The following is a 27,568-nucleotide window of genomic DNA, read 5'->3' on the forward strand; positions in this document are numbered from 1 at the left end:
ACAGGAGAGGAGGGCATGCAGGATGGGCAGGGCACTGCAAACACTGGCCAGGCCTCACTAGGAGGCCAGATGGTCTCAACTCTATCACTTTGGAGCCTTAAATATTTCATGGTGATTTTTAAGTCAGCGTCTCACTCTGCCACCCAGGCTCGAGTGCAGTGGCACAATCATGGCCACTGCATCCTCACCTGCTGGACTCAGGCCATCCTTCCTTCTCAGCTTCCCAGGTATCTGGGCCTACAGACACATACCACCACACCCGGCTAACTTTTTGATTTACTGTAGAGACGAGGTCTCACGAAGTTGCCCAGGCTGGTCTTGAACTCCTGGGCTCAGATAATCCTCTTGCCTCCACCTCCCAAAATGCTGGGATGACAGGCGTGCACACCCCACGCCTGGTCCATTGTAATTTTAAACAGGAGAAGGAGTATATGGAAACCCACTAAACTGCTGAGAGTCACTCTCAGAGCTGGAGACCGTAGCTTGTACTCTGCACTTGCTGCCTGGCCTCAACTTCCTGCAGTAAGCATACATGGCTTCCACCATGCGGGAAGCAGACAGAAAAAACATGACTGTCCCAGTTTACACAACTTGTGCTGTAGTCACTATGCAATGGAGGAAAACAAGATGGCAGGCTGAGAAAAAAAGAAAACGGACCTAGAAGTCATCGCACAGGTGGTCCAGTACATGTAAAGGAAGGGAAAAAGGAACTGACCCAAAGGGGGAAAGGAGGAAGGTAGTAAACTGAGTCTGGACGAATCACGCGTCAGAAGAAATGTGAGGGGAAACACACAGAACCTCAAAACACTGCAGACACACTACAGGGAGAATTCACACCAATCACAGCACACTGCCCAGGAAGCCGCCAGGGGGCGCCGTGGTGAGGCCTATCCCAGGTATGGGCGCCACTGGCGGGAGGGTCTGCTATGACCATGAGGAGCAGAGAAGGGAGCGCCCTGGAAGACAGGGCCTTACCCAGAAGCGGGCTTCAAGCTTCGCTCCCAATGCCCCACCCGAACTGCACAAGGACAGCTGAGTGTTACCACCCAGAGTGGAACCCAGACAGGAAAAAGTCAAGGGACAGAGCCAGCCCCCTCTCCCAGGCATGCCTGCCAGGCGTGGGACAGAGAAAGCCCACTCACACCAGCCCTCAGACATAAGCTGGGCCAGGGTTCCCAGATGGGGCGGGAGGGCATGACTGGTGACCGTCCCAGGTCTCTCTGCCCCCACGACCCCTAACCCACCTGCACAGCATTTGTCTCCAAGGCCTGAGACTGAAAGCCATCTGTCAGTCAGTCATGTGTCACTGGAAGTGCTGTTGCACTGGAATGGAACCCGTTAGCTACAGCCAGGTTAACAGGTTACGAACAGTGCTCCCTGGGAGGGCCGGGCCTGGCCCGCTCAAGAGCACCACAGCTCTTCAGGTCAAAGTCAGGGCCGAGCTGGGCTCGGTGGCACAGCCTGTAATCCCGTGCCTTTGGGAGGCTGAGGTGAGTGGATTGCCTGAGCCCGCGGGTTCGAGACCCGCCTGGGCAGGCGAGACCTCATCTCTATAATAAATCAAAAAAAATTAGCCAGGCGTGGTAGTGCACGCCTGTAATTCGAGCTACTCGGAAGGCTGAGGCGGAAGGATCGCCAGAGCCTGGCAGGTCGAGGCTGCGGTGGCCGGGAGCGGCCACTACACTCCAATCTGGGCGACAGAGTGAGACTCCGACTCAAAAAAAAAAAAAAGTCAGGGCCGGCTGGCAGGCTGACCCACACCACGAACGCTTCTGGCGCAATGGTCTGTGGCAGCAAGCACCTTGGCAAGCCGATTCAGGACTTATCAAAGCGCAGGACAGCGTCCAGCCCTGCCAGCAATGACTCTTTCGGGAGAGCCTTTTGGTGCCTCCACTTAGGGCCGTGGATTTCTGAAGGGGTGCTGCTCCCATGTGTGCATATACCGCCCCTCCTCCTCAACTTCACGGATGCAGAGGAGACACATGTCAGCCTGAGGGACACGGACAGAGGAAGCAAGCCTGAGGCCTGGTGCCGTGGACACCACCACAGCCCAGGAGGCACCACCCACCTGACACCTGCGTGTGTCGCCACTCTGGTCCACAGCCATGGGGCACCCCACGGTCTGTGTTATTTGCCCCATCATTCAGCTCGACCACAGTGCCGGACAAGGTACAGAGAGGCGTGACATGATCCAGCCCTCAGGTGGGAGTCTCTCCCACCCCACCCCACCCCCGGGGAAAGAGCCTTGCTCAGCACCGCCCAGCAAGGGAGTGGCAGGTGTAGGTTTCTCGCCCCTGCTCCAAGTCCTTCGCCTTTGCGGCCTGGCCCATCCCACGCCGACCAAGAGTGCCAAGCCAGTACTCACCATAGGCTGTCCAGGGTCGGAAAACTTCACTTTAATATCCTGCAGGTGTTTCAAGATCGGTTCATCATATTCCTAATCAAAAAGAGAAAATAATTCCAATGGGCTTTTTAAAAACAACACATGTTGCTCCCAGGCGGCACGTCATCAGCCCTCCTGGAATCCTGTCCTTGTCAAGCACAACTTTCAGGAAGCAACCCACACTTGTGCACCGAACCCAGGTTGTAGAGAAGCAGCAGCAAGGTGCCAACCTTCCCTGGCATGCAGCAACAGTGGCCGTCACTGTTAGCGAAAGGCAGCACATCCGACACCTGCCTGCCTTCAATGCTGCTTTCCTGCCACCAGCTATCACTGCACACAGAGATCAAAAATGCTGCCAACTGAGACTGTTGGTCCTTAGCATCTCCGAGAGAAGCAGGGGTCTAGAAATCAGAAGACAGGGTCAGACCAACCAAGGCCTTGGCAGCTAAGTTTCCCGCCTGCAGCAGTAAACAGTCATGTGTCGCTAACAACAGGGACACAGGCTGAGAGATGCGTGGGGAGGGGATATCGCTGGTGTATGAACATCACCGAGCATACGCACACTGACCTGACAGCGTGGCCTGCTGCACACCCACACTGTGGGAACGCCTTCTGCTTGGCTACAAGCCTGCGCAGCATGGGACTGTGCTGAGTACTCTAGGCAGTGGCAATGGCTATTATTGTGTATATAAACATAAAAAACGTACGCTAAAAATATGCCATTATAGTCTCACGGGACTGCTGTGCTACAAGTGGCCTGCTGTTGACAGACATGTACTATGCAGTGTCTGGCTGGATCCCAAGTCCACAACACAGTTGCTTTATCCAGAACACTTACAACCCATGTCCCAAGACCCAGCTGACAGGCACCACAGAAAGGCTAACAATTCTTGTAGATGGCTGGATGATTTTACCAGTGATCATTCTCTCGACTCAGAGTCTGGCAAGACCTGTCAGTATAGCTTGCTAGAGTGAGAACAATCAGAAGAAGAGCCCTAAGAGCTGAACTCTATAACCACACACCAGCGAGGGGCGCTTTGCTTGACACACGGGAGTCACTTCTTGACTCCTGGATCTGGGGACTGAACCTTAGGAGTTCTTGAGGTCCCATTACATTTTTAAAACCACTTCCCCCTTCTCAGTTGACATGTAATAACTGCACATATTTACGGCAATACAGTGATATTCCACAATATGCATGCAACATGTAACAACTAAATCAGAACAATATACCACGCACTGTGAACATTCAAACCTCCTCTTCTAGATCCCTGCAGACACAGAGTGGCTGTTAACCAAGTGCCACAGGACACTAGAACGTGTTCTTCCCCCTCCCGCTGACAACTCTCTCTCTTGCAGTGAGTTCAGTGTGTGTCAGCCCCAGGCACGTGGCATTTATCTTTACACCAAGTAAGCCCCAATTCCTAATTACTTTGACATCACAGACCAAAACAAGAAGAGCAGCAACAAGGAGCCACCCAGCAAATCTGAAGAAAGACTGACTGCACGACAGCTCTGAAACAGGCTGCGCCAGCAAGCACCCTCTCACCCCACGGCCAGGCCCAGTACCACACGCTGCAGCCCCTGCCCGCTCTCCGTGGCCAGACGGCATCTTCGCCAGTATGTACCTTGGCTGGCACCGGAACCTCAAACTCACCCCACTCTGGGCAGCAGTGCCCGCTATTTCCCCAAACTTAAGGCGAGGCTCTGAAATTCCTCAGCCCGCCACAGACCCTGAGCCATTTCATGGCTCCCAAAGCAAAATGCAATGCCCCCATTGACAGACACTCAAAACCCAGGACCACACGACACAGCAGTGGAAGCATCCAGGAACTCAGATCATAAAGCAACTCCCACAATGTCCAAAGCACCACTTTCAGGAATATATCCCGACTCTCTCCAAACACAGAACAAAAGACCCAGAGGAAATCCATCTTTGGGACTGCACATCTGACCTCCACAAGCGGAGGACAGTGGCACTGTGCACGCCTGTAGTCCTTGCTACGCGGAGGCTGAGTCCAGGAGTTTGAGGTTGCAGTGCACTAAGACTGCCTGTGAATAGTTTTACACGCCAGCCTGGACAACACAGTGAGACTCTGCCTCCCTCCCTCCCTCCCCCGTTTTGTTTTTTTTGAATTGGAGTCTCACTCTGTCACCCACTGGCATAATCATAGCTCACTGCGCCTCCAACTATGGGGCTCAGATAATCCTTCCGCCTCAGCCTCCCAAATAACTAGGACTACAGGTACCCACCACCTGTAGCAATTTTTTTGACTTTTTATACAGACAAGGTCTCAGACTTGCCCAGGAGAGTCTCAAGCAATCCTCCCACCGTGGTCTCCCAAAGTGCTGGGATGATAGGCATGAGCCACCGATCCTGTCTCTTAAAAAGAAAAAAAAAGGCGTTGGGGGAGAAGGACTTCCCTCACAGAAGGGACTGCAGCAGCAGGACACTGTGGCGGGAGGAGAGCGGGTAAGCGTACCTGATCCCAAGCCAGGAGAAGTGAGGATCAACGGGAGATCCACACTTCACCTGGACGATGACCACTTGTGTACCTGACCCTGAACTGCCCCACATCTTGGAAAAAAAGGCACAGACGACCTCAAAACCAGACATTAAAAAGAAAAAAGACCCTGAACGGTACCTGATATCTTTAAAAAAAAAAAAAAAAAAAATATAATATATATATATATATATATATGTTTTTTTCTGCTACCCTCACCTGCTATCAGGTGACAAGCAGCACGATTAACATTTTATCACTCTCTGCATAGTACATGAGTACTCTGTAAATCCCAACATATCTTTTCATAGCTTTTAAAACAGAAAGTAGCAAGACACTTCACAGCTTAAATACCGAAGCACTAGCCAGGCATGGTGACTCATGCCTGTCATCCCAGCACATTGGGAGGCACAGGCAAGAGGACTGCCTGAGCCCGGGGGTTCGGGACCAGCCCGGGAAACTTGGCGAGACCTCATCTCTACAATAAATCAAAAACCTAGCCAGGCATGGCGGTGCATGCCTGTAGTTTCACCTACTTGGAAGGCTGAGGCGGAAGGATCACCAGAGCCCAGCCGGTCCACACTGGGGTGGTTGGAGCATGTCACTGCACTCCAGCCCAAGCTGCCCCAGGTGATTGTAGTAAGCAGTCAGAGCGTGAACAAGGGTCAGGTAGACACGATTCAGTTTTCCAATGAAATTGTGGCTCACAGCACTTGTTTAAAAGTGTGGTCTAGTCTTCTTAAATCCCGCCTTTTCATGTGAAAAGGAAGCTCAGATCAGGAAAGCCGAGGCCACCCTGCTTTCGCTGTTCCCTGGTCTGGAAGGAGAAGGAAACATGTCAGCCTTGACATCTCAAACTCCGACTCCAGACAAAGGGCAAGCAGCACACAAGGGAGGCAGCAGGGGCAGCAACACGGCCCGTCTCGGAGAACGAGTAAAACTGCATTTGCAGAGTCCATGCAGACGACGATACATCTATCTGCAAGGGACAGCTGCTGTGCTGTGACTGGAAAAGCACCATGCTGACAGAGGGACACAGGCACAGAGCTCAGAGCTCTCCCCAGGAAGTGTGAATGCTGTCATGCAGTCCCCCGGGGACTCCGGAGCAGAGAAAACCCAGACAGCAAGCCAGTCAATAAGACTCGGGGCAGGACATGCTTCTGTATTCCACAAAATCAGGCAACCATCTCAGAGAAAATTAAACATGTTATCTTTTAATTGCTCTACCACTCCAATACAGAAAGGATGACAAGGGAAAGGAAAGACAAAAACAGAAAGGTTGGCTATTTCCTTTTTTTATTTGTTTTGGTAGTGACGAGGTCTCACTATGCTGTCCAGGCTGGTCTCAAACTCCTGGGCTCAAGTGATCCTCCCGCCTCGGCCTCCCAAAGTGCTGGGATGACAGGCATGAGCCATCACACATGCCTCCTTTTTTAAAGACACTTTTTCAAGGGAAATACTCAGAAGACATTAGCAAATTGGTATACTTTTATGCACATCTCCAATTTCAGAACTGCACTGAGTAATGTAACCACGTGTACACAGATGTGCGCACACACACAAGACACACAGCTCATCCCTTCACAACAACACCACTTCTATGATGGATCAGGGTCGGCACTACGAAGATGGGCCGGTCCTGTCCACAGGCCCTCTGATGGGGAGCGAGACCTTCCCACGAGGTGAACCGCCCACAGGCACCAGAGAACAGGGCCGGAGTTCCGGCTCAAGCTGAGGGGCTGCTTTTGCCCTGAGATCCGCAGGACAGAACACCGGTACCACCCAAGAGCACACCTTCGCTCAGCCATCAGGCTGCTCGCCTGAGGTGCCACGATGAACAACCTCAATGCCAAGCTAAACAGTGCTTAAAAACACCACGAGCTGGGTGCAGCTGCTCACGCCTGTTATCCCAGCACTTGGTGAGGCCAAGGCAGGAGGACTGCTTGAGGCCAGGAGTTCAAGATCAGCCTAAGCAAGATAGCCAGACCTCGTCTCTACAGAAACCTAAAAAATCAGCCAGCTCTAGTGGTATATGCCTACAGTCTCAGCTAGTTGGGAGGACCGCCTGAGTACACGAGGTCGAGGCTGCAGTGAGCCACTGATTGTGCCACTACACTCCAGCCTGGGCGACAGAGTGAGATCCGGCCCGAACAACAAAGAAGCAACGGTAGCTCATCTCAGAAGACTGCCACAAGAACCCCCCACCAGGCAGTACTCTGCTTACCTGGACTAACTCACTCAGCATGTCCACATTTCTAAAGATGGTAAACCAGAACTCTGGGATTCCTCTGGGGCTGGGTTCTTCGGCAGCAGCTGCTGCTTCTTCTGCTATAACTGCTTTATCTTTCACGTCTCCCTAAAAAAAATAAAATGCAAAATAGAATACTTATCACAAACATACAAATTTACAAATAATTCAATAGCTGAATACAGAATGTGATTTCAGAATCTTGCACAAACTTCGATCAAAAACACTTCTTTCAGCTGGGCGTGGTGGCTCACACCTGTCATCCCAGCACTTTGGAGGTGGAGGCAAGAGGATTGTCTGGAGCATGGGTTCGAGACCAGCCTGGGCAACTTGGTAAGACCTGGTCTCTACAATAAATCAAAAAATTGGTCGGGCATGATGGCACACGCTTGTGGTTCCAGCTGCTTGGAAGGCTGAGGCAGAAGGATCCCCTGAGCCCAGCAGGTCGAGGCTGCGGTGGCCATGAGCGCACCACTGCACTCCAGCCTAGATAACAGTGAGACGCTGACTCAAAAAAGAAAATGGACCAAAAAATCACTTCTTTCCCAGTCTGCATCTCCAAAACCACTGTGCACGCGATGCTTCAAATGTCTGACAGAAAAAACAGCCAAATCTCCCCATCCAGATGGAATGCCATGGCATGACTTCACACCAAAGGGGGGGAATGAAAGAGATGGCCAAATGCCACCAGCCGTGGGAAAGGCTGTCAGCGCGGGCTCTGTGGGCATCATCTTGAGACACTCCCCGTTACGGTACAGACTGGAAGGTGGTACACTGACCCCAAGGAGATGCAACACAAGCATGTAAAATACCCACTACTGTTTGGGTGAAAAAGTTCAGCTCAGAGATAAATGCATTCCCTGAATGAAGAGTCTGACTGCTGGTTAAACTGGAAGGTGGGACAGGGGAGCAAGCTGATGTCAAAACTGCTTCAACAAGAAGTCGCATGGCATCTCTACTCTGGCTTAAGGAAATCGCTGTCCCTGCTGACTCACAGAAACCGTGCAGACGTCAGGATGAGGACAAGAAAGGCCGCACAGCAGTGTGGAGGGACATCTCACAGTGTCAGGTCTCAGGGAAAAGACAGAAGGGAAGGCGAGACAACACTACATAGAACCATGGGGGAGCTCTGAACACCATTGGGACAGCCATGAGGTGACCCTATAGGCTTTAAAAATTAACAAAGGCAGGGCCAGGCTCAGTGACTCAGCCTGTAATCCCAACATTTTGGGAGGCCGAGGCAAGTGGATTGCCTGAGTCTGCAGGTTCGAGACCAGCGTGGGCAACTTGGTGAGACCTCGTCTCCACAATAAATCAAAAATTAGCTGGGTGTGGTAGCATATGCCTGTGGTTCCAGCAACTTGGAAGGCTGAGGCGGAAGGATCGCTAGAGCCCAGCAGGTCGACACACTGCAGTGGCTGGAGTGTGCCACTGCACTCCAGTTTGGGTACCACAGTGAGATGCAAAAAAAAATTAACAAAGGCAGACTTCATCTGAGCTGTAAGAATCTGGTTCACAGCTGAGCTCGGTGGCTCAGCCTGTAATCCCAGCACTTTGGGAGGCTTAGGTGAGTGGACTGCTTGAGCCCGCGGGTTCAAGATCCGCCTGGGCAACTTGGCGAGACCTCATCTCTGCAATAAATCAAAAATTAGCCAGGCGTGGTAGCACACACCTGTAGCTCCAGCTACTTGGAAGGCTGAGGCAGAAGGATCGCTGGAGCCCAGCAGGTTGAGGCTGCGGTGGACAGGAGCGGCCACTGCACTCCAGTCTGGGCGACAGAGTGAGACTCCAACTCAAAAAAAAAAGAATCTGGTTCACACGCTAGGTGCAGTGTCTCACTCCTGTAACCTCAGTGCTTTGGGAAACCAATGAGAGAACCACTTGAGGCCAGGAGTTAAAGAGTGGACTGTGCAATACAGCCAAATCCCATCCCTACAAAACATTTTTTACAAAATTAGCTAGGCATGATGACACATGCTTGTAGTCCCAGCTAATGGGGAGGCTGAGACAAGAGGATGGCATGAGCCCAGAAGTTTGAGGCCACAGTGAGCTATGACCGTGCCACTGTACTCCAGCCTGGTAGCACAGCAATACCCTGTCTCTAGGAAAAGAAGCTGTTTCACAACTATGCTACTCCATGGCCTTCTGACAGGCCTGGCTTGCCTTTAAATGATCAAAACTGGCCGGATGCGGTGGCTCACACCTGTCATCCCAGCACTTTGGGAGGAGGAGGCAAGAGGATTGCCTGAGCCCAGGGGTTCGAGACCAGCCTGGGCAACTTGGCGAGATCTCGTCTCTATAACAAATAAAAAAAATTAGCTGGCATGGTGGTGCACGCCTGTGGTTCTAGCTATTTGAAAGTCTGAGGTGGAAGGATTGCCTGAGGCCGAGGCTGCGATGGTTGTGAGTGTGCCACTACATTCCAGCTTGGGTGACAGAATAAGACAAAGACTCAAAAAAAAAAAAAAATCAAAAACATACATGGTTACGAAAATTAACACATACTTCAAAAAAATCCCTCAAAGCTCATGCTATAGGTTAAAAGCTACTTACCTCCCCAGCATAAAATTAGGCTGACAAAGTTAACCTGGGCACACTGAGACCTCTCCTGGCACTGGGATGTGATCAGTAACCAGAAAAAGGCCTCGAGCAGGAGTGGTCGCCACGCCACGAGCAGTCTAGAGCTGTGCTCTGGCTGGGCGCTCTCACAAGGCACACTCCATGTCACCTCCAGACCTCCTGGTACTGAGAATCCAGGGACACGGCCCCCTGGTGACTTTCACTTTTCCTGTGTTCTCAACAGGTTCTGACCCCTTATTTCAAGCTCACACCACTCTACACAGACAGATGGTCCCCATGTCACCCGACAGCCCGTGTCGGACACCTGACACGTGTCAGAAAGAAGCCCAAACGCCTCAATCTGGTGAGGCAGCACCCACGGCTGGAAGGGCTCTTATTGACAACCAAAACCATCAAGAAAGGACATCTTATTTCTAAGTGCGTAGGACAGAGCAACAGCCGCGTGCACTTCTGCAAACTCACAGCCAGCTTCTCCTCCTCTTCGCCCTCGCTGTGCCACTCTGATTCTGCATCCGTCGGCTCCACGTCCCCAGTGACAAATTCTCTTCTCTGCAAGAAAGCGAGGCCTGATTAGAAACGTCAGCTGATTCAGAAACTCAAGAGTTAGGGTGGATTTATACATCATGTCTAGAAGACGTTTAAACTTGGTCATTTTGACGACTGCTAACTGACAGCAGATAGGCCAGGCTCTGCTGTTTGGCAGGTCAGGTGTCTCCAAGGCCCTGTTGGCTGAGATGTTTACAACTGACCACGGGTGTATCAGGATAAAACAGCACCTGAGTGGAGGTGCACCTGCACACATAACTTCTTAACAGAGCTCCCCACCTTGTCGAAGAGAGGCTGGTATAACGCTGCATACTTTCTTTCCAAGTCGTGAACTTCTTCATAGAACTTGGCTTCTATATGGGCACATCTCACTTGAAGTTGCTTCAATGCATTAATTCTTCTTTTCACGGCTTTAGGTAAACTAAAAGAGAGAACAGGAAATAAAACATCCCTATGCTTGCAAAATAAGGAGCATGCTTTCCAATTTTATTAAAATCAATTTAAGAAAACATAAGATCAGCCAGGTTCGGTGGCTCAGCCTATAATCCCGCGCCTTTGGGAGGCTGAGGTGAGTCGACTGCCTGAGCCCATGGGTTCGAGACCCGCCTGGGCAACTTGGCGAGACCTCATCTCTACAATAAATCAAAAAATTAGCTGGGCGTGGTAGCGTGCGCCCGTAGTTCCAGCTACTTGGAAGGCTGAGGCGGAAGGATTGCCGGAGCCCAGCAGGTCGAGGCTGCGGTGGCTGGGAGCAGCCACTGCACTCCAGTCTGGGTGACAGAGTGAGACTCCGACTCAAAAAAAAGAAAACATAAGATCAACATCCTTACTCTGAAGAAGAGCTCCTAAAAATCACTAAAAAAAAGAACAAACACCCCAATAGGAAAACAAAGGGGCACGGAGGATGCTGAAAAGGTGATCCACAAAAGAAAAACAAACCATCAAATAAGAAAAAAGAATCTCATAAAACATCCAAGAGAGCAAATTCATAAGAACTCATCTTTTTCTTACCAGACTGGCAATTAAAAACCAAACAAAACACCTAGGTCTTATGAGGCTGAGGGCAAAACAGCCCTCTAACAGACTTGTCTTTCCTGAGGGCAGAGGAAACACTGCAAATGTTCTTTGGATCTAGTCATTTGACCTCCAAGAATTTATCCTTAGGAAAGACCAAATATTTATGCTGAGGTGTCCGCTAACAGATTGTAAAAGTGAACAAGTGGAAACAACGGCAAGCCGAACAGTACTCAACCATGGCCTGGTCAAAATCATGCTGCCAGTGACTTGGTGCCACGTGAAGTCCTCACGCTACCACCGAGGGAAGAATTTGGGAAACAGACAACACAGATTTGTTCTCTTCAAGAATCAGATCACCCGTGAGTTTCCTCGCCTTCCAGTTCTGTTCTGTATTTTAAAACATATTTAGTTTATATGCATTACTTTTCTAAATCAGAAGAAAAACCCGTTTTTAGTCCATCAACACAATTTGTTTAAAATAAAGCCCTCGTGTGCAACCCTGTGGAACAAAGAGCCCATTCCTGACCTCATTAAGGACCCAAACAGTGGACAGGGGCTGGGGCCTGCGTTTGAATACCTGTCCACGTGACCTGCCGTCTGGAAGTGCAAAGCCAGCACTGGTCTAAGCACTTCGCTTATCCTCCCACAATACACAGCACAGAGCAACAGGCCACTCACACACACCATGGCTTGGAAAGTGCTAGAACAAATGCCTCCAGTCACAAAGGACTGCTGTTCCTGTGATTCACGCCCAGGGCTACTTCAAGCTAAAGGTCCTCAAGCAAAGACTCTCACCGGCGGTGAACATTCTAGAACCACCACTCGCAGAAGAGAACCAGGGGAAAGCAGAGTCAGAATGCACCAATACGGTAGACACAGTGACGTGCGTAGCTCTTCTCTACATTAATGACACACTTTTAAGTGAGTTTTTTAGTTTCTGAAATCTTTCGACTGGAATGAAAGGACAAAACCAACTGACCCCGGTGGCCCCGCCAGTCCTCTGACCACTCATGCCGCCCTGCCCAGAAGGCACTCCTGCACTGTGACCAACGGGGAACCACTTCTAGCCCCAAAGGCCCGGGCCCACACCCCAGCTCCTCTCCGTGAAAACCACCCTGTGCGCCCAGTTGCTAAAGCCAGAACACTGGAGACCATCACTCCCTTCAACTCCTGCCACCCCACTCACTACCACCACCGTCTGCCATGTCTGCAAAGACACACGTGCTAAAACCTTACCCACTAAGTTATCCCCAGAGAACCTTCTGTGGAGGCCAAAACAGCTGCTCCGAGATGCACACTGCCGTGCTGGCTTCCCATAACCCAGGCTCGGGAGGGCCACCAAGATTTCTCCTTCAGTTACTGTCCTTGTGGAAGAGCAGGCCCATGGGTCACACAGCCTGGGTGCGACAGTACTTCAGCTCTTCCACACATCCTTCTGAACCACCTTTCCCTATGGTCTGGGGGTAACAGCGTGGGATTCATCATCTTGTCCTGTCGCCGCCCAAGACACCAACACAGCTTCTGTTCCTAAGTCCCTACCTTTTTTTTTTTTTTTTTGAGGCGGATTCTCAGTCTGTCACCCAGGCTGGAGTGCAGGGGCACACTCACGGTCACAGCAGCCTTGACCTGCTGGACTCAGGTTTCCGCCTCAGCCTTCCAAGTAGCTGGAATTACAGGTGCACTCCACTATACCTGGTTAGTTTGGTTTTTTTTTATCATAGAGATGAGATCTCACCAAGTTGCCCAGGCTGGTCTCGAACCCGTGAGCTCAGGCAATCCCCTCACCTCAGCCTCCCAAAGTGTTGGGATTATAGGCGTGAGCCCTACTAAATGCTTCTTTATGAGAAACTGGATCCGTTAGCCTTGGTCTTAGGCCTCTTGGCTTCCTCAGACCTTCGGGAGTAGGTAAGCATAGGCCTGTCCACCAGAGAACACCTTCTCAGTACAATGGCATGCAAACCCCAAATATGCCCCCTCATTACAATAGACCTGAGTGGGAAAGCCAGCGCAGAGGCGGGCCCTCCTGTGAGACGGAGCCCTGGCCTAACTGTAGACAGAAGCCCAGTAACAGCTCATGTCCTCCAGAAGGAAGACAGGCCGGCTCTGACAAGCGCCGCCCTCGGGTCCCAGGACAGGGACCTCACCCCGCAATCCACCGCGGACACAGGACTCTTGCAAAAAAGCCAAGGTGCTGGGGGCCCAGGCTCAGGAATGTGAGCCAGGGAGGACAGCTTCCCTTGGGAGCCACCCCTGTCCTCCCTGCCTCAGAAAATCTGTGAAGTCCTCTAGACTGCCGCAGGATGGCACTGTGCACTTCTAGTGGGCAACCCAACATGCCACATTACTCCACCAGACAGACTCCAAGCCCACGCACAGTGCAGGCCAAACCTGCGAGATAAAAGGCTAATATCCTCGCTCTCAGGAACTGGGAAATGGGTTTTCCTTTGTTCTTTTGCTTCTTCGAGTTGCATCAGGCCCCACTTACGTTTCGATGTAGCTGGAAGGCGTGTGAGAGACATCGTCGAGTCGCTCCTGTAAAGCCGCCAACACTTGAGGGTTCTGCATTACCTGATCTGCGAGCTTTTCTGTGAAGAGTGAAACACAAGACCAAAAATATTTAGTGTGTGCCCACCACACAACAGCCAGGAGTTGAAAATTAACACGGGATCTACCTAGTTTTGGTACCCAAAGTGCATTTTAAAGGCATTTAACACTGTGCCACCACCTGCTGGGTGGCTGCCTGTCTCTGAAGAAACACCCAGAGGTGTTAGGCTGCAACCTCACAACTAAGGATTCATTAACTGCTAAGCTCAGGTGGTCTGTCTCCGGGGTCCTCACCTCTCCCCAAGTCCCAAGTGGTGTCCAGAAGCTGAGGCAGGAATGAATCGGTCCCTCAAAGCACAAGTGTCCACAGGTGCCTTTGCTCATGACAGTGCCATGAACTTCCCAGCCCAGAAGAGCCTGCCATTCACAGGCGCCCTCATGGCACTGCCCCTTCACATGTTCTTCGCACACGCTGCTCACTCCTGCCTCAAATGTCTCCTGCCCAAACCCACCTCCTCCAGGAAGCACTCCTGACTATCCCGCTCCCCTTACAGCTTCCCCACATCTGAACTGAGCATGCAGCCCTAAGCTGCATGCATTTACAAGCCCATTTCTCAGTAAACCAATGAGACCCTGCAAGGGTAGTGACTTTCTCTCCACTTTGACTAAGGAGTGGTTTAACACCTGGCTCATGACAAAGACTCTTAACAACTTCCCTCTGAAGAGCACAATAAAGAAATCCACACCCAGTGTCCTTCCTTGACTCGCGTGTTCTCCCTTGATGTGGCCAAGCCAAACAACCAAGTGGGCACCCAAATTAACATAGAGAACTGCAAACACACAACTCTGACACAAAGCCCTGCATTTACTGTAAACAATTTGCATGCTTAAAACTATGTATACATGTGCCATATGTAAACACTGCATGTAGACACAAACATACATCTCTTCTAGCTCTGTCTACTGATAGGGCCTAGGACAATGACACCTAGCATCTATATTTCGGTTTTTAAATGTCTTTCCCCATTAAAAGGAACAAGATTTCTTGGCTAAATGGTGCATCCCAAGTCTGGGGCATGGAGAACTCAAGGTAAGATGGATATCATCCTGTGCTACAAAGCCAAAGATGCACAAAACTCAAGAGTAACGAGGACTTAGAGGCACGCCTAAAGTGACTCCCACTGGCCAAATGGGACAATTTGCACAGCAGAAAGAAGCATGATGGCAACTGATAACACACTGAAAAAGAAAAAGAGGCTGGATGAAGTGGCTCATGCCTGTAATCCCAGTACTTTGGGAGGCCGAGGTAAGAGAACTACTTGAGCCCAGGAGTTCAAGACCAGCCTGAGCCACACAGTGAGACTTGTCTCTACAAAAAAATTTTTAAAATTAGTAGGGTGTGGTAGTGCACACCTGTAGCTCCAGCTACTCGGGAGGCTTAGGTAGAAGGATCACTTGAGCCCAGGAGGTTGAGGCTACAGGAAGCCATGATCATGCCAATGTACTACAAACTGGGCAAACCAATGAGACTGACTCAAAAAAACAAACAAGCCGGGCTCGGTGAAACTGGGCAAACCAATGAGACTGACTCAAAAAAACAAACAAGCCGGGCTCGGTGGCTCAGCCTGTAATCCCGCCCCTTGGGAGGCTGAGGTGAGTGAATTGCCTGAGCCCGTGGGTTCAAGACCCGCCTGGGCAACTTGGCAAGCCTTCATCTCTACAATAAATCAAAAAATTAGCCGGGCATAGTAGCACGCGCCTGTAATTCCAGCTACTTGGAAGGCTGAGGCGGGAGGATCGCCGGAGCCCAGCAGGTTGAGGCTGCGGTGGCCAGGAGCGGCCACTGCACTCCAGTCTAGGCGACAGAGTGAGACTCCAACTCAAAAAAAACCAAAAAAACCCAAACAAATAGACAACAATTAGCCGAGTGCAAGGTTTGGCGTGGTGGTTCAGCCTGTAATCCTAGCATTTTGGGAGGCCAAGGCAAGAGGACTGCCTGAACCCAGGGGCTGGAGACCAGCCTGGGCAACTTGGTGAGACCTTGTCTACACAATAAATCAAAAATTAGCCAGGCATGGTAGCATGCACCTGTAGTTCTGGCTACTTGGAAAGCTGAGGAGGAAGGATCCCCTGAGCCCAGCAGGTCGACGCTAAGGTGGCAGTAAACATGCCACTGCACTCTAGCCTGGGAGAAACAGTGAGACCCTTAGACTCAAAAAAGATAATAATAAAATAATTGACAAGTCTATAGTGACACTAAAATAAGGGGAGCAGGATTGGGAGGATCAGAAAAACAGCCCTTTGCAAGTACCATGTCATGACTTGATCAGGCAAGGACTGTCAGGGGGCGTGAAAGTCCCCTGAAGGAAGAAAGGACAGTCACCATGCCAGGCAGACTGCTCGCCAGGTCAGCGAACTCTGCCGGCAGAGAAGTCTGGCACACACTGTCTTAGACGGGTCATCAGTCTCAGTGTCCCCAGGCCATGGCCTGCCAGTACTATGTGCCTCCCAACGCAGTGCCCACTGCTTCACAACATCACCTGTGTGCCCTTCTTGCCAAATGTCTACCCTAAACTCACCAGGAGGAGACAACCAGGCACACCCAGATGGGGGGGGATGATGATGATGATATTTTACAAGACAGGTGTGGCCAGAGTGCTCAAACAGCACAAGGCAATGAGAGACAAAAAAGGTCAGTAAGTGAAGCTAGAACAAGGAGACAGAACTAAATAGAATGTGTGATCCTCAACCAGATCCCAGGTTGGAGTGGGGGGTAAAAGAATTGCTGGGAAAGCCAGGGAAATACGAACATGACTGTACACGAGAACCTAGTACTGTCAAGCTTCTCGGCTGCAGTAATGGCATCTTGGTTCTAAGAATTCATTCTAGTTTTTAGGAAACTTACACTTAACTGTTTTAGGGAAAAAAGGAATATCCACAATTTGCTTTCAAACAGTTCAGGGGGAGTACAGATATACTGCTTTTCTTTTGATTTTAATGAGGGAAAAATATCGCATCTGTGAAAGTATGGGCAAAAAATTATGTATCTGGGATTTACTTCAAAACAACCAGAGGAAGCAAAGTTAAGAGTTTAGAGGAAAAAAGAACAGCCAAGTGTGTTGGCTCACACCTGTAATCCTAGCTACTCGGGTGGCTGACATATAAGGATTGCTTGAGCACAGGAGTTCAAGAACAGCCTAGGGAACACAGTGAGACCCCATCTCAAACATAAAATAAGAAAAAAGACTGCCCCCTTGTCCATCCTAAGCCAGGTGATGGCAGGTGTAAGGATACACACTAGCACTGCTCTCTCTCCTCTGTAGACTCTGAACTTCCTATAATACCAAGATAGTGACTTTCATTTTCATCATTCTAGCTTTCCCCAAATCACTGAGGCCAGCAATCCTTCACCTGTATTATTGTACAATACATGGCTCCAGAAAGCAGGCTACCCCTGTCCCGCGTGCAAACTCTCCAACGTTAGTTTCATGGGCAGCCAACTGACCTGTATTACTTGCATTTTTAGCAGCTTCCGCGGACTCTGAAGGAACCCCATCTGAAAAACTAAAACAGTACGTTTAGGAGTATTATTGTAAAAAAAGTTCCACAAAGAATGTAAATGGGCATTTTTCTTCCTTCTTAACAGATCAAGAGGTGACAGTGACTTTAGGTTTAGGTTGGAGCAGAAGGGAACGACTGATGTGCACGTGTCGAGAGACACTCTGCTCTCTGACATGATCAAAGCAAACATCCTACCGCTGAACATTTCCCCACCCATCCACTACCACACACGCTCCCTACAAAGGTCCTATTTCCCTAGGCTATTTGGCTTTCAGTTCTGCAACTTCTTTCTCCAAAAACTCTGCTCCCAGCCCTCAGGCCAAAACGATCAACCCACAAGTTGCTGCTTGGTCAGCAGCTCACACCATGGAAGCTAAGCCAGTGCCCACAGGGGCTTCGGAAAGCCAGCCATGCAGTATCTAAAAACAGCAAAACCAGGAAAATAGGTCTAACAGTTTCCAAAGATGCTGGGACACACCACGCCCCTCACCAATGGACATCCAATAACATACACAACTGAAAGTGGCCCTCAACCCACGAAACAACACTTTCCACCTGCCCACTGGGGATTACAGCATGTCAGCATGGCATCAGTGACACTTCACTGTGGGGGTGTAAAAGCCTGGAGAGCAGAAAGACTGCCTTCCATAAAAGGCTGGTGAGTTATCAACATCTGAAAATGTTCGGTGTTGAGCAACTGCTTCATGGGCTCAAATACACTCACAAGGAGCCCTCAGTTGAAGCCTGAAACGTACTAAACTCTGCATCCAGCAATGTTTACTGGAATGCCTGCTGCCCTCGCCGAATCTCACACTCCGATGAGCAAAGTCTGTCTGGCTTACCTGTTATCTGCCATCTGAATGATCTTATGCCCTACAAACGAAAAAGAGTTGCAACAATTAAATTCACAAACAAAAATATTGTTCAATGTACTTTTAACAATGAATGCCCACTCAACAGTGTCTATAAGCAGCAGCAGGAGGGAACCTTCTGGAGTCCGGAAAGGTTCTAGACCTTGACTGAGATATACATGTTTGTCTAATCTATTATGTACGTTATACACTTAGGATCTGTGCGTTTCATTACATGTAAATGTGACTCATAAAAATGCCTCTTATTGGGAAGTAAGATGAACAAACTTCAGAATAAGATAAACTCTAATCTGCTTTATCTCAACAGTAAACTTCGGCAACAGAAACATATTAATGGAAACCCAACTATATCAGAGTAACTCAATGCATTTTTTTTAAAGCCAGTGTCTCATTCTATAGCCCAGGCTGCAGCCCAGTGGTGCGATCATAGCTCACTGCAGCCTCAACTCCTGGGCTCACGCAATCGTCCCGCCTCAGCCTCCTGAGCAGCCAGCGTGCCTAGCAAGTAAATGTTTTTTTGTAGAGACCAGTTCTCCCTGTGCTGCCCAGGCTATTCTCGGACTCCTCAAGTGATCCTTCTGCGTTGGCCTCCCCAGAGTGCTAGGATGACAGCACATGACCTCCTTTACTGGTGTTTACAGTTTTTTCAAACTAACCCACATGATGATTTTCTAACTGTGTTTGTTTATCCTGTCTTCTATTACTTCCACACTGAAGATGTGCTGCTTGTATAAAAACATTATGTAATATACTCAGTATGAGCCTAGTTTTAAAGACATATATCAGAAAGCATTAGCTCAGCATGTGGGGAGACCAAAGCTTGAGATCAGGAGTTCAAGACCATCCTGGCCAATATAGCGAGCCTCTGTCTCATAATAAAAAATGGTAAAAGGCAACATAGCAAGACCTCATCTCTACCATAAAATAGAATAAAACAAAATAAAATAAAAAACTCAGCCAGGCCAGGTGCAGTGGCTCAAGCCTATAATCCCAGCACTTTGAGAGGCCGAAGTGAGAGGACTGCCTGAGTCCAGGGGTTCGAGATCAGCCTGGGCAACTTGGCAAGACCTCGTCTCTACAATAAATAAAAAAAATTAGTTGGGTGTGGTAGCACGCACCTATAGTTCTGTCTACTTGGAAGGCTCAGGTGGAAGGCTCGTTGGAGCCTAGCTGGTCGACACTGGGGTGTGGGCTGTGAGTGTGCCACTGCACTTTAGCCGGGGTGACTGAGTGAGACTCCAACTCAAAAAAAAAAAAGTCCTTACGTGTAAAATAAAACTAAAATGTAGCAAATACGCCTGAGAGCTTCCCTGCAGGGCTGCCCCACTGAAAGCTAGCCAAGGCTCCATTCTTAGGTATCTGAGCAAAGTTTTAGGGAGAAACAACAACAAAAAGTCTCTGTATTTAAGGAAAACAGCTCCAATTAGAACTTATAGTCTACAGTTGTTTTGTATTTAACTACATTTCCTTTTTATTAGGCTTTTATTGTTTTAAAATAAGACATGCTAATTATCTTTACAATTCAAAATATTATATAAGTATTACATCATCTTTTTCAAGAATACTACATTATTTGTTTTAATGAAGCAGATGAAACTGGAAAAAAAGACAGTACACTCTGCAATGGCCGGCTCCGCCCACCACTGCCACGCCCCTGCCCTGCCCCACGAGGCTTTCAGAAACCCTTCAGCGTCCCTACCGCCTCCCACAGACCCGTGTTCCTGCCCGGTCTACTCGCTATGCTCATGCCAGCGCCCGTGGCCTTGCCAAGTCTGCTGTGGTCACAGTGCCTGGAGTTCAGGGTCTGCTTTCCCTCATCTTAGAAACACAAGTACAGGATGGCCAGGCCCCGGGACATGTGTGCAATGGCAACTTCCTAAGCGCCAACACACTCGCTAACTACCAGTCGTTAAATGCCAGAGTGGGATTTTCCTATTATGGACCCTGGAGAATGTCTCCGTGATCGTCTTGGCTTGCGTGGCTTCCCGCCCCCGAGTCATTCTTCATTTACTCGGCAAGGGATTGCTATGAGAGGCCTGCTAGGTCACACTATGAGCAGATCTTGATTCAGCCAAAGTGATATCAACTACAACTTGGCTACTTAATTAAAGCTCTCCGTCCTCCACATATATACCTCACAGCACCTTCCCTAGACCCCACACTTAACTGCTGAAAGGAGCCCGTGGCCCAGAACCAGCTATCACTGACAGTTTAACGGACAGACTCTCATTTTCACCACCTAGTCAGTATAATACCCAGTCAGCCACAAACTTAATTTCCAGCATCTCCTATATTAGCAAGGGACCCACGTGGCAGGCACTTCCTACATTTTATATTCACATCAACTTGACCAGGAGAGACTATCCTCAGATTACACAAAAAGAAGCCAAGGCCTGGGTCTCAAATCTAGGTCCTCTGACCTTTCCCCATCATCACCAGTCACTTAACTTCTTGCTGCTCCCACCTGCTCGATGAAAGATGCCGCTGGGCCGGGCTCAGTCTGTCATCCCAGCACTTTGGGAGGCCGAGGCGAGTGGACTGCCTAAGCCCGCGGGTTTGAGACCAGTCTGGGCAACTTGGCAAGACCTCATCTCTACAATTAAAAAAAAAATAGCCGGTGTGGTAGTACGGGCCTATAGTTCTGGCTACTTGGAAGGCTGAGGCAGAAGGATGGCCAGAGCCCAGCAGGTTGATGCTGGGGCGGCTGTGAGCGTGCCACTGCACTCTAACCTGGGCTAGAAGAGTGAGACTTCAATTCAAAAAACAACAAAAAAGACACTACTGCTGTCAGATAGACTGCTGGACAGACCAGCAACAGCTCAGCCAAGGCCTCTTGCTGTTCTACGGCCTCTCCCAGAAACCCACCGTGTCTAGAAAACACCCCCCCTACCCTGTTCACTATGTAGTCAGAGCCCAGAACAGCTCCCGGCACAGTAATAATCTGTTGGATGCATAAACAACCAATTTCAGGACACAGCCAGAAGGGTTCACCTTCCCAAGGGCACCTATTCCAACCTGACGGATGACCAGATTCCATGGATACAATGACTGGCTTCGTCTTCATTTATGTGAAGGCATATGCTCCTTAACACGACTGCTAGTGAGATGACAAGGCAGTCAAGCTACACCTGACACAACAGTCCCGAAAGGAGAAAAAAGGGCTAAATCAAGGACGGAGCAAGAAAAGCAAAGTGATGAACTTAAACAATGGGAAAGAAAACAATTCTGAGAACTGAAAAGCAACAACAAACCAATCCAGTACACAACACATGAACCATGTGGCCACAGTGAACAAGCCCATTTTTGCTGAGGGTGTGAAGCTTGCCCGACTCCCTCGCAGCCCCACCTTTCTCTGCCCCCAATCTCACCACCCATCAACAGGACTACCCCAGAGGCCGTGACGAAGACGGTGCCTTGGACATGCGGCAGGACGGGTCTCTGTCCACTTGCATAATCATTACTCACACATTAGACCATCCTGTTTGCTTGCTAGGAAACTGACACGCCGCGTTGCTTGAAAGACTGCACCCTTCATAGGGGTGGAGTACTCCCTTATCTGCAACACTTGGGACCAGAAGCATCTTGGATTTTGAAATATTTCCAAACGCGTGATGCACTACCTTGGGGATAGGAACCACATCTAAACACGAACTTCCTTTGTTCCATACACCCTTTAGACACAGCATAAAGGTAACTGCATGCACTATTTTTAATAACGGTGAGCATGAACCACAGTACGGATCACATTTTGACTGTGATACATCACATGAAGTCAGGTGTGGGGTTTGCCACCTGAGGCATGGTCATGTCAGTGCTCAAACAGTTTTTGATTGGGGGGCATTTCAGATTTTTGGATTTAGAACACTCAAAACTGTGTAAGGAAAAACGATGCAGAGTGGTGACATCATAAACAAGGAGTTCAGTTAGTCATGTTTCATTGCCACAAACTACTTTTAACAATCTCCAACACTGTTAAAATAGAAAGTCATAAGAAACTATCAAATTTACAGATTTAAGAAAAAATATCCATTTGTTTTACATGTTGGTAAGCTGAGTTTAATGTAAGTTTTATGAAACCACAGTCCAAAGTCTCATCTGGAAAGTTCTCCCACTTATTATCTATTTAGAGATAGGGTCTCACTCTATTACCCAGACTGGGATGCGGTGGCACGATCTCAGCTCCAGCTCACTGTGTAGCCTTGACCTCCTGGACTCAGATGATCCTCCCATTTCAGCCTAGGACTGCAGGGGTGCGACACCACGCCGGGCTGATTTTTTGTTTTGGTGGAGACACGGTCTCACTATGTTGCCCAGGCTGGTCTGGAACCCCTGGGCTCAAGCAATCTTCCCACCTCAGTGCCCCAAAGTGCTGATATGACAGGTGTCAGTCACTATGCCTGGCCTAGTTCTCCCACTTTTAAAAGGCAATGGAGAGACCTACTGTGCAACATGGTGACTGCAGTTAATCACAATGTATCACAGACCTGAAAGTCACTGAGAGTAGATTTTAAGTGTCCCTCCCCTCCAAAATAAGTGCATGAGGTAATATGGTCATTACCTTGATTTAGCCATCCTACAACATATACTTACTTCAAAAACATCACCTTATACACCAAGCATACGTATAATTATCTGTGAATTTTAAAATAAGTTAAAAATAAATAAAAAGTAGTTAAATTATGAAAGAGACATAGGCAAAAGAATATTTCAAGTTTTCAAAAGGCAGCTTCTCACCCAGAGTAAAAACATTTCATTCTAAATTTGTTTTTGTTTTTTTTTCCAGTTGGAGTCTCACTCTGTCGCCCAGACTGGAGTGCAGTGGCTGCTCCTGGCCACCGCAGCCTCCACCTGCTGGGCTCCGGCGATCCTTCTGCGTCAGCCTTCCGAGGAGCCGGAACTACGGGCACACGCTACCACGCCCGGCTGATTTTTTGATTTATTGTAGAGATGAGGTCTCGCCAAGTTGCCCAGGCGGGTTTCGAACCCGCGGGCTCAGGCAATTCACTCACCTCAGCCTCCCAAGGCGCGGGACTATAGACTGAGCCACCAAACTCGGCTTCTAAGTTCATTTTAACTGGAGTCTCACTCTTGTTGCCCAGGCTGGAGTGCAGCGGCATGCTCATGACTCACTGCAGCCTCTCTACCTCCCGGGTGCAGGCGTTCCTTCCCCCTCAGTCTCCTGAGGAGCTGGGACTACAGGCGTGCCTGGCTTATTTTTTGTAGAAACGAGGTCTTGCTATGTTGCTTAGATTGGTCTCAAACTCTCAGGCTCAAGCAATCCCTCTGCCTCAGCCTCCCAAAGTGTGGGATTATAGGTCTGTAACTCTAAATCTGGACTGTTTCTGAGATCACACAAATGTTCTGCTTTTATTTATGTAAGATACCATAACAATTCTATTTATGTATTAATCTCTCTTACCCCTGAACAAAAAAAACTTTTCATGGGGAAAATTTTTCATTTTTTGGTAGTAAATTATCTATTATAACTATAAATTCCTAGTTTTTAACTAAAAACATTTAGTCTATAGCTAGGGTTAAGTAAGTAGTTTAACAGTGGAACATTTTTGAGAGACAAAGGAATAAGATGGGGGTGTGGCCATACACTTCACAAAATCAAAATTTTATAATACATGTACTATGCCTTAATAAGGTCAAAGGTCACCCATCTTTTCATGAGATAGCTAAATAACTTAAGGTAAATGTAATTAACGTTTTTACAAGACTCCTTAGAATTTCCTTATATCCCATAAACTCTAAAGTATGCTGGACACGGTGGCTCACGCCTGTAATCCCAACATTTTGGGAGGTGAAGGCAAGATGATTGCCTGAGCCCATGGGTTCAAGATCAGCCTGGGCAACATGGTGAGACCTCGTGTCTACAATAAACCAAAAAACTAGTGGGGTGTGGTGACACAGGCCTGTAGTCCCAGCTACTTGAAGGCTAAGGTGGAAGGATAGCCTGAGCCCAACAGATTGAGGCTGCAGTGGCCGTGAGTGTACCATCGCACTCATGCCTAGGCGACAAAGAGTGAGACTCCAACTCAAAAAAAAAAAAAACAAGCATAATAACTTCAGGCTAGCCAGGCACGGGTTGCTGGACCCCAAGAGTTCAAGATCAGCCTAGGCAACATGGCGAGACCTACAATATATCAAAAAATTAGCTGGGCATGGTGGTGCACACCTGTAATCCCAGCTACTTGGGACGAGGAGGTGGGAGGATTGCTTGAGCCCAGGAAGTCAAGGCTGCAGGGAGCTGTGGTGGGACCACTGCACTCCAGCTGGAGTGACAGGGTGAGACTTCAATTCAAAAATAAAGAGATAAATAAAGAAGGAGCTTGAAAAAACAAAACAAGTCCCATGAACACAGGGACCCGCTCTATTTTTTGGCACAGGGCTTGGCATGAGATAGGCTGCCAGGAAATCTGCTTCACTGATTCCCTGCTGTTGAGGGACAGTTTGCCTGTGAGTCAACTGTGAGCCACAGGGAGTCGGGGCCCAACGCACACCTTGCCAAACCGAGCAGTTTCTGAAGACACAAGTAGAGACACTTCTCTAGTCTTGTTTGCTACAAGGTCTAGGAAGTAACTACCAGCCAACAGAGGACCACCTCTTCAGATCTGCCTGAGGCCAAGCCCCAAGGTCTCAGGAAGAAAGGAACAAGCGATTTCCCTTTCCCAGCGGGAACAGGAAAGCCCGACTCTCAGCCAGGCCCAGGGTCCTCCTCCTCTCCTCCACTCCCCTTCTGGCAGTTCCTTAGTCCATGAGTGATAGCCCAGGATGCACGCAAGGATCTCGTCCCTTTCTTGCCAACCTAGCTGGAACCAGGCCCGCTGAAGTCCCGGTCCCTCTCCACGATGCTTCTCAGAGGCACCGGCCCCATAGACTTGCTGGTCTGTCTCCCACGACTGAAACCAGGGCATGGGTTTCGGTCTGTTTGGCTCGGTGAGAGGCCAGGGACCTAGAACTGTGCCCGGCACACACGAGGCGCTCATGAATAAATAAAGAGATGCAAATCACAGAGCCACTTTGCAGCAGCTGAGTAAACAAACTGTGTAGCCCAGGCACTTGTAGCGAACAGCCCTTCTTCCCACCACACGACCATTAAGCAAAAACGGCCCCTTCGTGCTTTTGAACAGGCTTTTCGGGGAATCATTAAACGACAGCAACATGTTGTAAACGTCCTAAGCACATTCAGCTGTAGCAGCTGACAGAGCGCACTGCCGAGGAGGAGGGGAAAGGAAAGGCTGTGCACCGGTGTCAAGATCAAAAAGCCACGTTCACAAAGAGCTCTTTCGGCGCGGGCATGCTACAAAACTACAACGCCTCTCCTGTTACCAAACTCACAGAGGCAAAACTCCACGCCAAACAGGGCAAAGCAGCCCCGCCTTCTCCCAAGAGGGCAGGGTGGGAGACCCGCACACACAACGTCGCCACAGAATCCCTCGCTGGGGTTCAACAGTCCAACACACACGCTCCACTACCGGCCCATCAGGAAGGGCTGTCCACCACTGCGCACCCCCGCAGCCATGCAGGGAGGTCCCAAGGACGCAGGCTGGGGCCAGTTGTTGCTTCCCACAGGGTCAGCCACTTCCCAGCACAGCGTGGTCCGGGCGTTCACTCCCCTGTAAGTTACACCTTTCCCGTAAGCAGAGGAAGCCTGGCCAGCACCTGAGCCCAAGTCCCCAACAAGTCGGCACGCTCACTTCTCGGGTACAGGCTGTGGTTGGGAAGATGGTTCAGGCAGGAACGCCTCCTTACCTCACACAGGTGAGGACCCTTCTGCCCGCAGGACTGTACCCATCACCTTGCCCCCAAGATATTTTTCCTCCAAAACAAATCAGTTGGTTTTTTTTGGAGTTGGAGTCTTACTCCATCGCCCAGGCTAGAGGGCAGTGGCACACTCAGAGCCACTGTGGCCTTGACCTGCTGGGCTTAGGCGACCCTTCCATCTCAGTCTTCCAAGTAGCTGGAACCACAGGCATGTGCCACCACGCCCAGCTCATTTTTTGCTTTACCATAGAGATGAGGTTTCACCAAGTTGCCCAGGCTGGTCTTGAACGCCTGGGCTCAGGCAATCCTTTCGCCTCTGTTCTTTGGCAAAACTGTCAAAAACACAGCACAAAACTTACCACACCGCCTTTAAACCAGACAACTAAAGGAAAGGCAGAAAATCACCGCCAAAAATGGTTTTCAACGCCATCACATACACATGTTTAGTCCCCTCCTCCTGGTTCTAGAAAACATCAGCTGCTCAAAAGAAAAGCGCAATGAAGATTTCACCCCAGATTCTCAGCTGGGAACGGCTAATACAGGGCTTAACATGCTTCAATAACAAGAGGCTACTAAAAACCCGGCTTCAACTGCAAACTCAGGCTGGAGAGCGGTGACACACATCCCACCTCCCGTTCCTCACCCTGTGAAACACGGCCTGCCTCAGCCAGGCACATGGCCCTAAGCTCCAAACTCCATGGAGGAGTCTGATCGCCTCAAGGCGGATGCACAAAACACCACGTGCTGCACATTCCAGGACAACCTCCCAAACACACAAAGCCATTTCAGAACTCAGTTTACCGAGACTGTCCAGTCTGAAAATGATAAAACTGAAAAATCCAGTCAGTCTCTCCAATCACTATCCTACATTCGCTTTGAACAGCAGTACAGGACTCAGAGCATAGCACCAAAACTCACAGAAAAGCAGCTGCGATCTTGCGACACCCAGGCACCAGCAACCGCACACGCTCCAAACCCACACCACTGCCGACCAGGGAGAGGACGACTGCAAGAAGTGCCGGAAGAGCGACTCCCGACAGCAGAACATGCTAAGAGGGCCCAAGTCACAGGAGGCCTCACGCTCCAGCGAGCATGTCTGCTAGTGACCACTGGCTACCGACCTCTAACCCACCCCCATTAGTCCCCTGCTTAGTCTGTCCGACCCCATCACCTCCCCCCTCCCTCGTGGGAAGCTCACCTTGCCTTGGGACATCACCAACCGCTGCTCACCCCTACTGTGGGGCACCGGACTGCGAGACACAGCACTCTCCTGGCCCTCGTTAGCCCTAGCCTGGCCACGGAGGCCGACCTCTGGTCAGAGCCTCCCCCACCGCCTCTCCAGGCGCAGCTCAAGCTGCCCGGGAGCCCATCCAAACTCATCACCTTGACAAGTTTCACACTCCACCTCGGGGCCTCGGTTCCGAGGAGGAAGCATGGGAAAGCAGGAGCGCCTTTCTCCCGGGTCGGATCATAACACGGGCGGCTGCAGGAGGGAGCGTTCCCCCCACCCAGGAGAAGAGGATTGCCCTCTCCGAGTGCAGAG

General features: G+C 49.8%; 1 protein-coding gene across 1 annotated transcript in view; it reads right to left on the bottom strand.

Annotated features, from left to right (window-relative positions):
* The window catches only part of NAP1L4 (nucleosome assembly protein 1 like 4), a 45,154-nt gene extending 17,912 nt beyond the window's left edge, over nucleotides 1–27,242 (bottom strand). The window contains exons 1-8 of the mRNA XM_008050965.2: nucleotides 27,224–27,242; nucleotides 18,226–18,256; nucleotides 17,328–17,386; nucleotides 13,764–13,863; nucleotides 10,541–10,682; nucleotides 10,178–10,264; nucleotides 7,112–7,243; nucleotides 2,366–2,437 (exon numbers count right to left, since the gene is read on the bottom strand). Of these exons, the coding sequence (XP_008049156.1) occupies nucleotides 2,366–2,437; nucleotides 7,112–7,243; nucleotides 10,178–10,264; nucleotides 10,541–10,682; nucleotides 13,764–13,863; nucleotides 17,328–17,386; nucleotides 18,226–18,239 (606 nt within the window). The 5' untranslated portion in view covers nucleotides 18,240–18,256; nucleotides 27,224–27,242. The remainder of the gene's footprint in view (nucleotides 1–2,365; nucleotides 2,438–7,111; nucleotides 7,244–10,177; nucleotides 10,265–10,540; nucleotides 10,683–13,763; nucleotides 13,864–17,327; nucleotides 17,387–18,225; nucleotides 18,257–27,223) is intronic.
* Between the last annotated feature and the right edge of the window lie 326 nt (nucleotides 27,243–27,568).

The sequence above is a fragment of the Carlito syrichta genome, unplaced genomic scaffold, assembly GCF_000164805.1.
Source record: "Carlito syrichta isolate Samal-C Ts95f unplaced genomic scaffold, Tarsius_syrichta-2.0.1 Scaffold154673, whole genome shotgun sequence".
Taxonomy (NCBI): domain Eukaryota; kingdom Metazoa; phylum Chordata; class Mammalia; order Primates; family Tarsiidae; genus Carlito; species Carlito syrichta.